Source organism: Vespula pensylvanica, chromosome 1, assembly GCF_014466175.1.
Source record: "Vespula pensylvanica isolate Volc-1 chromosome 1, ASM1446617v1, whole genome shotgun sequence".
NCBI lineage: Eukaryota > Metazoa > Arthropoda > Insecta > Hymenoptera > Vespidae > Vespula > Vespula pensylvanica.
Window position 1 is genome coordinate 702778 of NC_057685.1, and position 12633 is coordinate 715410.

The 12633-nt window shown below is 31.5% G+C and overlaps 3 protein-coding genes across 9 annotated transcripts in view; 1 reads left to right on the forward strand and 2 right to left on the reverse strand.

Moving 5' to 3' along the window:
• Window positions 1-26: 26 nt before the first annotated feature.
• LOC122629706 (kinase suppressor of Ras 2) lies at window positions 27-4857 on the forward strand. Of its 2 annotated transcripts, none has more exons than XM_043813463.1 (16): window positions 27-483; window positions 884-1024; window positions 1203-1350; window positions 1467-1730; window positions 1801-1954; window positions 2039-2220; window positions 2303-2569; window positions 2693-2832; window positions 2922-3045; window positions 3091-3314; window positions 3417-3593; window positions 3682-3867; window positions 3968-4101; window positions 4174-4311; window positions 4390-4519; window positions 4594-4857. In XM_043813463.1, the coding sequence occupies exons 1-16, from the start codon at window positions 331-333 to the stop codon at window positions 4744-4746; spliced, it is 2715 nt and encodes a 904-aa protein (XP_043669398.1). In that variant the 5' UTR covers window positions 27-330; the 3' UTR covers window positions 4747-4857. The 2 variants fall into 2 exon arrangements, with proteins under 2 accessions (XP_043669398.1, XP_043669407.1); XM_043813472.1 differs by having other exon boundaries at window positions 30-483; window positions 3106-3314.
• Window positions 4858-5015: 158 nt separating this feature from the next.
• Window positions 5016-7048, reverse strand: LOC122629815 (lys-63-specific deubiquitinase BRCC36-like). Its single transcript, XM_043813647.1, has 8 exons — window positions 6898-7048; window positions 6644-6798; window positions 6295-6419; window positions 5993-6197; window positions 5803-5891; window positions 5627-5731; window positions 5429-5531; window positions 5016-5360 (listed from the first exon to the last, which is right to left on the reverse strand). The coding sequence occupies exons 3-8, from the start codon at window positions 6406-6408 to the stop codon at window positions 5215-5217; spliced, it is 762 nt and encodes a 253-aa protein (XP_043669582.1). The 5' UTR covers window positions 6409-6419; window positions 6644-6798; window positions 6898-7048; the 3' UTR covers window positions 5016-5214.
• A 537-nt stretch (window positions 7049-7585) lies between these two features.
• LOC122629796 (protein dimmed-like) overlaps window positions 7586-12633 on the reverse strand; it is a 30692-nt gene continuing 25644 nt past the window's right edge. For all 6 annotated transcript variants that reach the window (XM_043813634.1, XM_043813614.1, XM_043813605.1 and 3 more), the window contains 2 exons: window positions 12007-12346; window positions 7586-8526 (listed from right to left, as the gene is read on the reverse strand). In XM_043813634.1, coding sequence (XP_043669569.1) covers window positions 12190-12346 — 157 coding nt within the window. In that variant the 3' untranslated portion in view covers window positions 7586-8526; window positions 12007-12189. The remainder of the gene's footprint in view (window positions 8527-12006; window positions 12347-12633) is intronic.

Below are 12633 nucleotides of genomic sequence, written 5' to 3' on the forward strand. Positions count from 1 at the left end.
CTCTTTAGAGATTTATAACGTATACGATATTTGCAATACGGGACGATAAAAATGCTACGGAAAAAAAATGCATTTTGGAACGTTCGAAAGAGCATTCAAGAGAGACTAGAAAGATGCAGGCGCTACGGTCCCGGATTGCCGGGCAGCGATTGACGTCAGTGATAGGCGGCCAAGATGGTTGTCAATGTTGATAAGTGGTTTAGTTCCTCAAACGATCAGTGATAACGCGGCCGATCGACAGCAGACTCGTACAAGGGTACATTATGCCTGTAAAATAGAAGTTTTCAAAAGTGACGAAGACACTAGGGGCCTTCGCGTTTCCTGCGAGGGATGGCGGACGGTGAAGATGCGGAACAAGAGATTCGACGAGCCTTGGACGTCGTTCAATCCATGATTGACATTTCTGCCGATCGACTGGAAGGCTTGAGAACTCAATGCTCGACCAGTGCGGAACTCACTCAACAGGAGATTCGAACGTTGGAAGTAAGTATTATTCTTATTATTTTCTTCTTTCTTCTTCTTTTTCCCCTTTTTCTTTTTTCTTTTTCTTCTTCTTTTTTTTTTTTTTTTTTTAAATCGTAGATAAGATATTGTACTCGTTTTCTCTTTGACACCTTGATGAAATATTTTATGATTGTCAACAAGTTGTAAAGTTCTATTTGACACTAAGCATTATTTAGTTGTTTGTTTATTAAGTCCTTATAAACATGAGAATAAATATTTTTAATCGGCAAGTTGACAAAGTCTGACTTACTCTTTATTAGGCTTTAAATTTTTTGACTCGTCGGATATCGATATTTTATATAAATTTTATAAGTAAAGTTAGTTATTAAGAAGTTTCTTTTTTTTTTTTTTTTGTTTACAACTTATTTGTATGTTCTAGGGGAAATTGATTAAGTTATATTCGAAGCAACTGGTGACTAAAGCCAAACTTGCTGTAGAATCATTGCCAGTAGAAATGAGACAGTATCCATCCTTGCAGCAGTGGTTACGTGTAGTGGGTCTCACTCAAGAATCTATTCAAGTATGTATATTATTAATCGATAATTATATGTTTTTATCTACTTGTTAAATAAATTCAATAAGCATGTTTAGCTTGAATTTTTAAATGCAGAAAGTAAGGTATTCAACAAACATTTATTCTTATATCTTTTATTTTATAAGACGTTCAAGTAGATAACCCGGTATATAACATGTTTTAGATGGTTTGTTCAAAAGCTAATTCTCTCGAAGCATTGAAAGAAAAATCAGAACATGAGTTGGGTACTATGCTAGGTGAGAATAATGTTAAACACGATGAAGAACTTCGTAGACTTTGTAGAGCATTGCATAATCTTCGTAGATATATGGGTAAGAATTTGATTTTATTTTTTAATACTATATTTAGTTTGCATCTATGTTATATTTGCTGGTAATAAAAATTAAAATTATATTGTAATGTATATTGTAATGCGTATTCTGTTTAGATGTACTTTTAAGAGGAGATGTGGATAACAGTGATATGAATTTGTATTGGGATTCTTGGGATAGACATCATTTACGTACCGGTGCATCTCCTAGACCAATTCGATCTCGTACTACAAGATGTTCCGTTCCCTCTGAAGATAGTATTCCATATCACAATAACAATAATAATCTCACTAGCGATATGCTAGCACAAGCTTCTTCTATAACATCTTTATCATCCACTAGTCCACCTTCGACGCCGTTATTACAAAGACAAGGGCATGGTATGTATTTTTACACGACTATATTTATTTTTTTATTTTATGTAATTTTAATTTATCTTCTTAATAACAGCGATCAAATTTCCTACGACTCCACCTCCTTGTAAAAAACATCAAATTGGTTTACAAAATACTATATCACAGCCAGAAGTGTTTCCATTAACTAAGTCAAAATCTCATGAATCACAGTTAGCAAATCGTCTCGAAAATGGAGACACAGCTTCTAGGTAATATTCAAAACACAAAATATAACAAATCAATTTTATGCAGAACTTACATAATATATAGGGTACACGTGATTCTCTTTACAGTTGTGCAAGCGAACATTATGTTAGTTCTGTAGGAAGAAGAAATCGTTTACCTACAGAATCAGGGTCATGTAGTAGCAATGCAGATATCATGACAGAATGCTTTTTACCAAATAGTAACAGTCCTATTAAATCACCTCCATATTCCAGTGCAGATAGTGATGATAACAGTTTTAAAGGAAATGGTAATGTTAATAAAATCAAGAAAAAGTATATTGCCAAGTACTCGTTTTGTTTTTCACCGTAATAAACGTTTATATATTTTAGTAATAACAAGCTTGCAAGTGCCAAAATCACCGCATACTCCTGTAATAACACGTGGGATGGGTCATATTATTGCTCATCGTTTCACAAAAACCTTTAAAATGATGACTACTTGCGACTATTGTGACAAACAAATGTTTATAGGAACTGGCTTGAAATGCAAAGAATGTAAATATAAATGTCATAGAGACTGTGAATCTAAAGTACCTCCCTCTTGTGGCCTACCTCAAGAACTTTTTGATGAGTTCAAAAGATCTGTTCAGGGTGATGGTACGAATATTTCTATTTATAATTTTATTTAAAACGCAATATATGATTGATATAACGCAATAATCCTTAAATATATGATAATGGTATTTTCCAACGTAAAGATTAAAAAATAATAAATTTCAGGTATGGTTAATGTATCTCCGATATTGAACAAACCAAACATAACATCCCCAAATCATCATAGTTCTAATTTACTGGCTTCGTTAAATCGAAGAGATCGAAAGCGGTCACACCCTCATTCTTCTATGAGTATACCTTTTCAGGTATATATTATCGTATTTATTTCAGAAAAATCTTTTCGACATTTTTTTTGCTATTGATTTATTTAATTATTTCTTTTTTGTATCTATAGGGTGCTGATTCTAGTTCGAATACCTCGAGCTGCAATAGCTCAACACCTTCTAGTCCAGCTTTATTACCTGCCAATACTAGCCAAACTCCACAAGCACCTATGAAGCAACAGTTCCATTTTCCAGGTAATATACCGTTTTTATCGTATGTCAGTATATCGAATATTTTAGGTGACATGTTTACAGATGTTGTATTGAATGAAAAAGGTGTTACATTAGAAACACATCGTTTTGAAAGTACAACTGTTTCGAGTGATAGTGAGAGGACGGTAAGTGTTTCTGGTTCTGGCAGTGTTAGCACTGATTCAGAAAGAACACCAGTCAGAGTAGATTCTCAGGATTCTCAGGTTTCTGATGGGGAACCAGGAGATAGCCGGTGGCCTCGTCAAAATAGCGTACGTAGCTTATTTATGTCATGCAATCTACGATGTATTAAATATATATATAAAAAAAAAAAAAATTATACTTAGGTTTAAAAATATTTCATGCGTTTATAGTTATCCATGAGGGAATGGGACATTCCATATGACGAATTAAAAATTGGAGAACCTATAGGTACTGGAAGATTTGGAACGGTTTACAGAGGAAACTGGCATGGAGATGTTGCGATTAAAGTTTTAAATATGGACTATTATCTTGATGACGATAAAACATTAGAAGCCTTCAAATTAGAAGTATGAAACTTTATTTACGACGTAGCATTATTAAATTATTTACTATTTAATTAAGTAAGCATCATTTACGAGTGCGTCGTCTTTATAGGTGGCTACATTCCGAAAAACTAGACACGAAAATTTGGTTTTATTTATGGGAGCTTGTATGAAACCCCCTTGTTTAGCCATAGTAACTAGTATGAGCAAAGGCATGACACTTTACACCCATATTCATTTACGAAAAGATAAATTCAATATGAATAAAACCACCATTATCGCTCAGCAGATTTCTCAGGTATGTATAAAAGAAAAGCTATATAATGATATTATATAAATTTAAATATCATCTGCAACACGTGTTAAAATACTTGCAAATAAACAAATTGATCACACAGGGAATGGGGTATCTTCATGCCCGCGGTATAGTTCACAAAGATTTGAAAAGCAAAAACATATTTTTAGAAAATGGAAAAGTAGTAATAACTGATTTTGGTCTATTCAGTGTTACTAAACTCTGTTATGGTAATAGGTGAGTAAATTATATATTTTTTTAAATGCTCGGATAATGTTAGTTTTAATAATAAATTTGTCTTTAATACAGGAAAGGTAATGGATTAAGTATACCACCAGGTTGGTTGTGTTATTTGGCTCCTGAAATTGTACGACGATTAAAACCACAACAGACTCGAGATCAAGAAGAATTACCATTTACAGATGCTTCTGACGTCTATGCATTTGGGTTTGTAACGCATCAACTTTTTATTCTATTGTAGAAATATTTATATAAATTTAATATCACATATTCGTTATATTTCAGAACTGTGTGGTATGAACTTTTATGTGGTGAATGGCCGTTCAAAGGTCAACCTCCTGAAGCTATCATTTGGCAAGTAGGTAAAGGAATGAAGCAACCTTTGGCTAATTTACAAGCCTCCCGTGATGTTAAGGTAAGATTTAAGTAAAATTTCGAATAACTTCATATTTAAAGATAACGATGTTTAATGTCTACTTTTATTTTTAGGATATCTTAATGTTTTGCTGGTCATACCATCCCGAAAATCGACCTGATTTTGCAAAACTGTTAACTACACTCGAAAAGCTACCTCGTAAAAGGTTAGCACGTAGTCCTTCTCATCCTATTCATCTTTCTCGTTCTGCAGAATCTGTGTTTTGAATATGTTTAAGTCTTTAAATACGCTGTTATTCTCGTAGTGTACATATAGAGATGTGCAATTATTGCCAGATCTTTGTTCGTGAAAGGGAAAATAAAAATCATTGAAAATTTGTTCGGAATTATTAACTAATCAAATTATGATAAGAAAACGTTGGAAATACAAAGTGATATATGAAATGTATACATATATACACACACATATATATATATATATATACGCGTTCTCTACTTACATTCTTTAAGAGACATTTTGGTAGTTATCTACGTAATTATGTTGTAACGTGTATTTATTTATAATCTTGCAGTAATACTTATTTTCGACAGTAATCGCAAATATGAAAAATAAACATGAAAATAGCATAAATTTTATTTATAATCGATTAATATTAAAAATTGGAAATAGTACATAGGACTTGGATCATCTGTTTAATTTTCTTTCGATGGAGATGATTGTTAATATCATGAATTTTAACCTTTACAGAGTTGCTGTAACTCTAACATTTGCTTTCGAAGATGTGCCGCACGTAATTTATTTAAAGCTATTCTTGTTTCAAATGTAAGTACTAAAGGTCTAGTAATAATATCTGTGATATGAAGAAGTGCGCGAGTTTTGACTGAAAATACGAATTAAATTAATTTCTTTGCAAATGTTTAAGCTGTAAAATATTATTCACATACATACCAGCATTATTATGTATAGTAGCAAAAATATCTGGATGATCTCTACATGCCTCTGCTGTATCTTCTTCTTCTTGCACCAAAATCTTTGGTATGTCTGTCATTGTCTACAGTTACAAAAATATATTTTATGATGTATTATTTCTTTATGTTAATTTAACTGATCGCACATGAATCGTTGCATAATAGAAAAGAAACCTACTTTTAAACATATATCTGACAATTCTGGAGTACATACAATTTCTAATGGAACTTCTACGGATATTCCATCATGAGATTGAAAACAAATCAAAGATATTTCTTGTTCCTGAAGAAAGTAAATAGAAATTAATTTGTTATAATATATAAGAAATATTTAATTTTATAAGAACTGTGGACCTTTGAATCCTTAGCCTCAGAAAATACTGAAAATATTAAACCTACGAAACCAGAATCCATTGTTTGATAAGTTGCTTGAGTTCCAATGTCTAGAATCGAATTTGGAAGTATAATATATGTTATTAAAATAGGATTATAAATTTTAAAAGTTCAGTACAACAGAAATGTTGCTTGTGAGATATTCACATACCTACATGAGATGGAAATACAGTAATATGTGGATGAGAATGATACCATCCAAGAACTCGCATGGGATGTTTTAATTCTATAGTTAAACGATCAGCTTCGCCAGCTGCTTTTAATAGCTGTTCAGGAGATATTTCAACACGATCTTTTTGCTTGTCTAAACGGTACAAAATCATAATAGCAGATATATTTGCTATACCTTTAACACACTAAAATGTAAAAATAAAAATGATTTAATCTAAGAATGTAAGTTTGTTAACAACTATCATTAAAAAAATATAATCATGATTATAACAACGTGCTTACATTTCCAATAAGTAAACCCATTACTTCAAAATGTTCTGTTGACAAAGCATGGTGTAAACACACCATATAGACATCTGCGTGTAATTGTACTTTTTGCAATGTTAAAGAACTCATTGTGTTTGATTCTGTAAATTGTTTTTTAAATGGATGAGATTGAAGTATTTCGATAATACTGACCATTTACATTTAAATACCAGTAATGCTGCAGTTAATGATATATTATTTGACGTTTAATATTTTAGTGATGCAAAATATTTATAGAAATAGACGTAAACAACATGCATGCACTTCATAAAAAGAATACATAATCTCTATCACATTTATAAATATTTATATTATTGTGTCTTACCTCTTTTTAGTAATCAAAAATAAAAAAGATAGAACTATGCTAGAAAAGCAGCGGTTGAAGATATTTATTTATTTTAAAACCGTTAATGACGTTTTTATTTTCTACTCGACATAATTCTACTGTAAATCACTCCTTTTTCATCAGTCTTAATTAACCTACACATAAATGTACTTCATTTTTCTGAAATTGCAATAACCTACTATCCGATAAGAAAGAAATTAGAAAACAGTATTCATATACACCCATAAACTTACATGAAAAAAGAAGAGAAAATACTGTTATTGATTGTAAAATGGTGGCAGCCATTACTGTTAACAGCGCAATCTAGTGGCACATTTCGTGACATGTTCGTGCTTGGATGACTATTTAAAAAAATTAAATTATAAAAAAGAAAAAATATATATATATTCTATTAATACGAGAAATGGTCGAATTTATTTGTAATTAAATCAATACTTCTAAAAAATGTTTTAATAGAAATTAGAAAATATTCAGAGCATATTCTTAACGACTTGAAACTTAAATATATATATATATATATATATATATATATATATATATATATATGTATATCGAAAAGAATTAATTTTATTTCATGAAAATTTCGATTAGGCAAAGAATATTAACATTACCAAAGACATCAACGACATAATTATTTCTGATAAACGTAATAACGACAGGTATTTTGTATAGATAAGCTATATCAGAATATCTACTTATTAACCTAAAAACCACCGTTATAACACCAATAGATAATGAATAGGTATTTGAAATATCGTACGATTGTAGGAACCATTATATTTATAAAAGAAAGTCAGTGAAATATTTGACTAATATGCAAGGTGTGCATTAAAAAGTTCATTATTAAATTCATAAGTTATATATATATATATATATATATATATATATATATATATATATATATATGTAGATATATCACGCTGAAAAATATATCATTTTTATTGCCTTATCTGACATCGATTAGTTCATCAAATCATTTATATCACCTTCGAAATAGGAAGTAAAGATTATCAAATATTTCGTGATAATCGTTGTTAATATACAGTAATACTATAACCGATGACGAGCCTTGTATATTGTCAATGAAATAAACCTTTACCGTTACAATCGGAACGTTATTGTAGATGCGCAAAATATTATAGATAGTGATGTATATTCTTCTAGATATAATCGATTACAATCTAAAGCGATTGTAGAGAGAGAAATATTAACAAAATACATGACATATGTCCCTATAATCTTAGAGTATTAAAAACAGCCAAAACGTGATATCGCTGACTTCAAACTATGTGGAAGACAAAAGTATGATTTATATTGTTAAAAGCGAAGGGAATAGTAACTCGCACAAAGAGCACGCAGACTTAAAAGAAAATTATTTTCTTTCCTTTTTTTTTTCTTTTCTTTTCTTTCTTTTTTGATTAACGTACGCATTATTATCGTCTCTTTTGAGAGAGTGGGGGAAGCGCGGGTAATCTTTCCTTCATACGTAAAATATGTATGTATATAAATTATCAAAATATAATGTGACGAAACCATGCATTATTATTTACAGTATTATTATCAACCGTATCGATCAATTAACCACCGTTATAAGAACTTGATAAAATGAAAGAAGACTTCACGAAAATATATATTGGCACTTTCTTTATAAAAATTTCATGATAAGAGTCATTCTATCGATCATGGATAAATGAAAGTGGGAAAGGGAAGTGAATCGTCATAACTCCTTACTGTTTATTTCCCTTAACCTATATATATTCCTGTCGTAGCTATTTTCAACTTCCTGTCTCTCGTTCCCATAAGGAATAAAAGTAAAAAAAATTGAAATATAAAAGGAGCTCTTCAAATCACATCGTCAGCATCTGTAAAATTTAACAAAAACGTTGGCATATTAGGGGAAAATTATACGGAAAGCGCAATGGCTTTATAATTTTAAATATCGAAAATTTTCACGCGTCCATTACAACGATCGGAACTATATGGAAGAAATATTCTATCGAAAGAAAATAATCATTGGTTTACGATAAATTTTCCTTTTTCTATATGTATTAAGTGTAAGGAGACTTTATATTTTCCGAAGTCTCGTTCTTAAATGAGAAAGACGACTAAAAAAAAAAAAAAACATTGCACTTTTGAGACTCTTCATCGTATAACAATATATTATGCTTTCTCGATGTATGTATAGCTATGTATATACATACACACACATATATATATATATGTACACATATATAGAATGTTTTTAAAAATAGATACTCCAAATATATATATATTATATATATATATATATATATATATATATATGTATGTACGTATATATGCATATGTGCGTTCATCCCGGTATATGTTTAAGTCGAGAATTAATGAATGTGTGATGCACGCACGCACGCGTGTGCGTATATAAATGATACATGTTTCCTTTCGATATATCAAAAGGACACTCGAATTATTTCTATCGATATCAGCACGTATACAATAATCGAAGTATATACAGAGTTTTCCTATAGCAAGTGAACGAACTTTGGAAGCTTATTTTACTAATCGTTGAAATAAAAATTTGGATGAAGTCAAGAGTTAATGAAGCTTCGCATTTTAGGAACCTACATCAATAGATCTTTTCTTCGTTTTCGAGGATCAATGAAAAGAAAATGTTTCAAAAGTTTGATCACTTACTTTGATAAGCTCTGTACAAGGATAGACGCATATACGATCGATTATAAAATAGATAGATATTCTCTGTGAATTTGTCGAATACTCTCGATCATATCCCGTACTTGCATGAATGCATGTATGCATACGTGCATACATACATACATACATACATACATACATACGTATATACATACATACAACATACATACATACATATATTCATTCATTCATTCATTCATTCATTTATACATACATACATACATACCTGCGTCGTAATCCGCATATATTATAAATAAAGTATCCATAGTGGCGCATTGCACCAGCACTCAAAAATATATTCGAGTAGCAAGGCGATTATCGTATAGAAGGAGAATTAAAGATAATAAACTAAGATAAATGCACGAAGAAGAAATTAAGGTGAGTACGAGTAGAGTACAAAAACCCCTTAGACAAGAGAAGATATGAGAGAATTTTACCTTAACAAAATATATACGCGCGAAAATATTAGCTGGGTATACGATACTCGATAATCTTTTACCCTTTTTATCAAAAAAGAGATGCCGTTTGGTAACTCGATTGCACGAGGCAATTTATGCGATCAACCTCGACGAATATATGAGGCTTGGTAACTTAAATCGAAGTTTCTGGTCCCTATTCTCGAAATAATACAAGATTTGCGCGTTCGATTATAGTCCGTTGCGTACACCGATTTTAAAAAGAACATTGCTCGTTCATCTTCATTTTTTTTCCTTACTCTTTTTTCTTCCTTCTTGCTCGCATTTTTATCTTCTTTTTTCCATCTTCTTCTTCCTGTTCCTCTTCTTCTTCTTCTTCTTCTTCTTCTTCTTCTTCTATTTTTCTCTTTTTATCACTTGTCGTACGTCGCACGTTCATTTTAATTTCGGACGAACGTTTCCCTCGTAATGTGCAGGCACTCGAACGAGATGGAAAAAAAGATTGTCGATGAACCCTCTGAAAGGATCAACACGGCACGAATTTCGGCACCCAACTCTTTAAACTTCACAGGATTTCGTCCGGAACGAAATGAGTTTCTAATACGAAATTCTATCACAGTTTTTCGCTTTCTTTCTTCCTCTTCTCTTTCTTTTCTTCTATCTTTTTTTCATCTCACTCTGATCGATACAACACGACTGTCAATAACGCCTTTGAAAGTCCTCGAAACGAAAAGCGATAGAAAGTTTCAAGAAACGATTTAATGATGTTTAATCGACGAATTTTTCTTCGATGGAATTTTGAACTTCTTATTTCGATATTTAATAAAATTTGACGTTAGATAATATCGAAGTCAAAGAAAGAATGACATACGAACGATATTTAAATAATATTAATGAAGTAAATTTGGAATTCTCTTTTTCAAACACGATCACGTAGACTTATTATTTAGTTATTGGTTACGCGTGTATCCGAAAAGGATATCTAGCGAGATATCGGATGTGTTATCAGCTGTCACAACTCTCTCTCTTTCTCGCATAATGGTTCCGACGCGATTCGTTAAGACGGTTTAATTAATATTATGTTATTTTTTACATCGAAGAACGGGGACGCGAACGAATGCGAGTATGAGGATTTATCTTATTACTAATATTATTACTAATATTATTATTATTATTATTATTATTATTATTATTATTATTATTATTATTAATATTATTATTATTATTAATATTATTATTAATATTATTATTATTATTATTATTATTACTATTACTATTAGTATTATTATTATTATTTGCATCGCGACGTAAATGCCGAAAGAATTTTACGATTCCATGGTGTCTCGAATAAAGACAGAATAAAGAAAAAAAAAAAAAAAAAAAAAAAAAAAAAAAAAAAAAAAAAAAAAAAAAAAAAAAAGAAAGAAAGAAAAAAATTTAGTCGCTCGTTCTTTAACATCATCGAACTATCCTGGATTTCGTCATTTAGGATTATAAGAATAAAATGAAAATTCCTTCGAAAGAAAAAAAGAAAAAGATCGTCAACTGCTCGCAAAGTTACGCAAAAATTCAACTCAAGTTGAAGTATCATCGCGGAGAACGAAGAAAACGAAGGGAAAGTATAAAACGGATCCGCTGCTCGCGCGGACGCTCTTTTTTCGCCGAACTTCTCAGCCGGTCGACCTTCGAGAGATCTCTCTCTTGAAGTCGGCCTTGGACGGAGTGCGTCGTAAAATCAAATTGCATAGTCCTCGATAAATCTCGATCGGTTTTACGACGACCATTTTAATTGCGAATTAGCCGAATATATACACATATATCTCACATATACATATGCAAGTAGTTCTCGACTTTTTGTTTTTTTTTTCTTTTTTTCTAATTATTAATATAATATCAAAATGATCTATACTCCATTATTTAATACTATTAAGATTTCCAAAGAAAGAAATTAATCGTCGGGAATAAAAAAATATGTTAATAACATTACGTCTATAGAGGAAATATGAGTTTTCACTTTATGAAAGAGAGATTGGAACGAATTGATTCGTAATGGTAGTAACTACCTGTGTATATATATATATATATATATATATATATATGTGCGCGTATATGTATATGTATAAGTTATCGTCGTCTTTCTCTCTCTCTCTCTCTCCCTCTCTCTCTCCCCCGCTCACTTTTATCCGTGCATACGAGTCGAAAGATCGTTTCGCATCTTCCTCTTTTTTTTATCACCTTCTTATTCTTTTTCCTCCTCATCGTCCTTCGTTTCTCTGCCTTTTTGGTTAACTTTCCTGCGAGGTATCGCTTCCTGCTTTGCAAATCGAATTTGCTGACAGTCGTAGAGAATGAATGCTTCGCTGAATACCGGGATCTTATCGTGAAGAAGCGATCCTTAGCTTTCCAAAGCTAAGGCGGCTAAGGTATCCTGCGTTCCAAATCTTCGTGCAATAAGCTATTATTATTTGTCTCGAGGATGGACGCTGGTGATGCCTCTTCGAGTTGCTCGCCACCGCTCAGTTCCAATTGACCTGTACTGTCCCCGCTGTTCGAGCCGCATTCACCGTCGACGAATCTACGATTAGATAGAACATAGGTACTCTGAATAAGATTCTTTTACCACGAAGCAAGTGTTAAAAAAAAAAAAGAAAAAACGTAAAATATTTATGTACATAATGCGAGTAATTCTTCGAAGCGATCACGAACGAGACGAGATCGATTCGTCCTTTGTAAAAATAACAACTGTTAGCGCCTAATCTTTTGGCTGTTTTTCACAGTCGAGTCTCTCTAAATGAGACTTATTTTTGCGGAGGTTCGTGTATCGTTCGACTGCTCGTCGATAAATCGGGATATCATGATTTA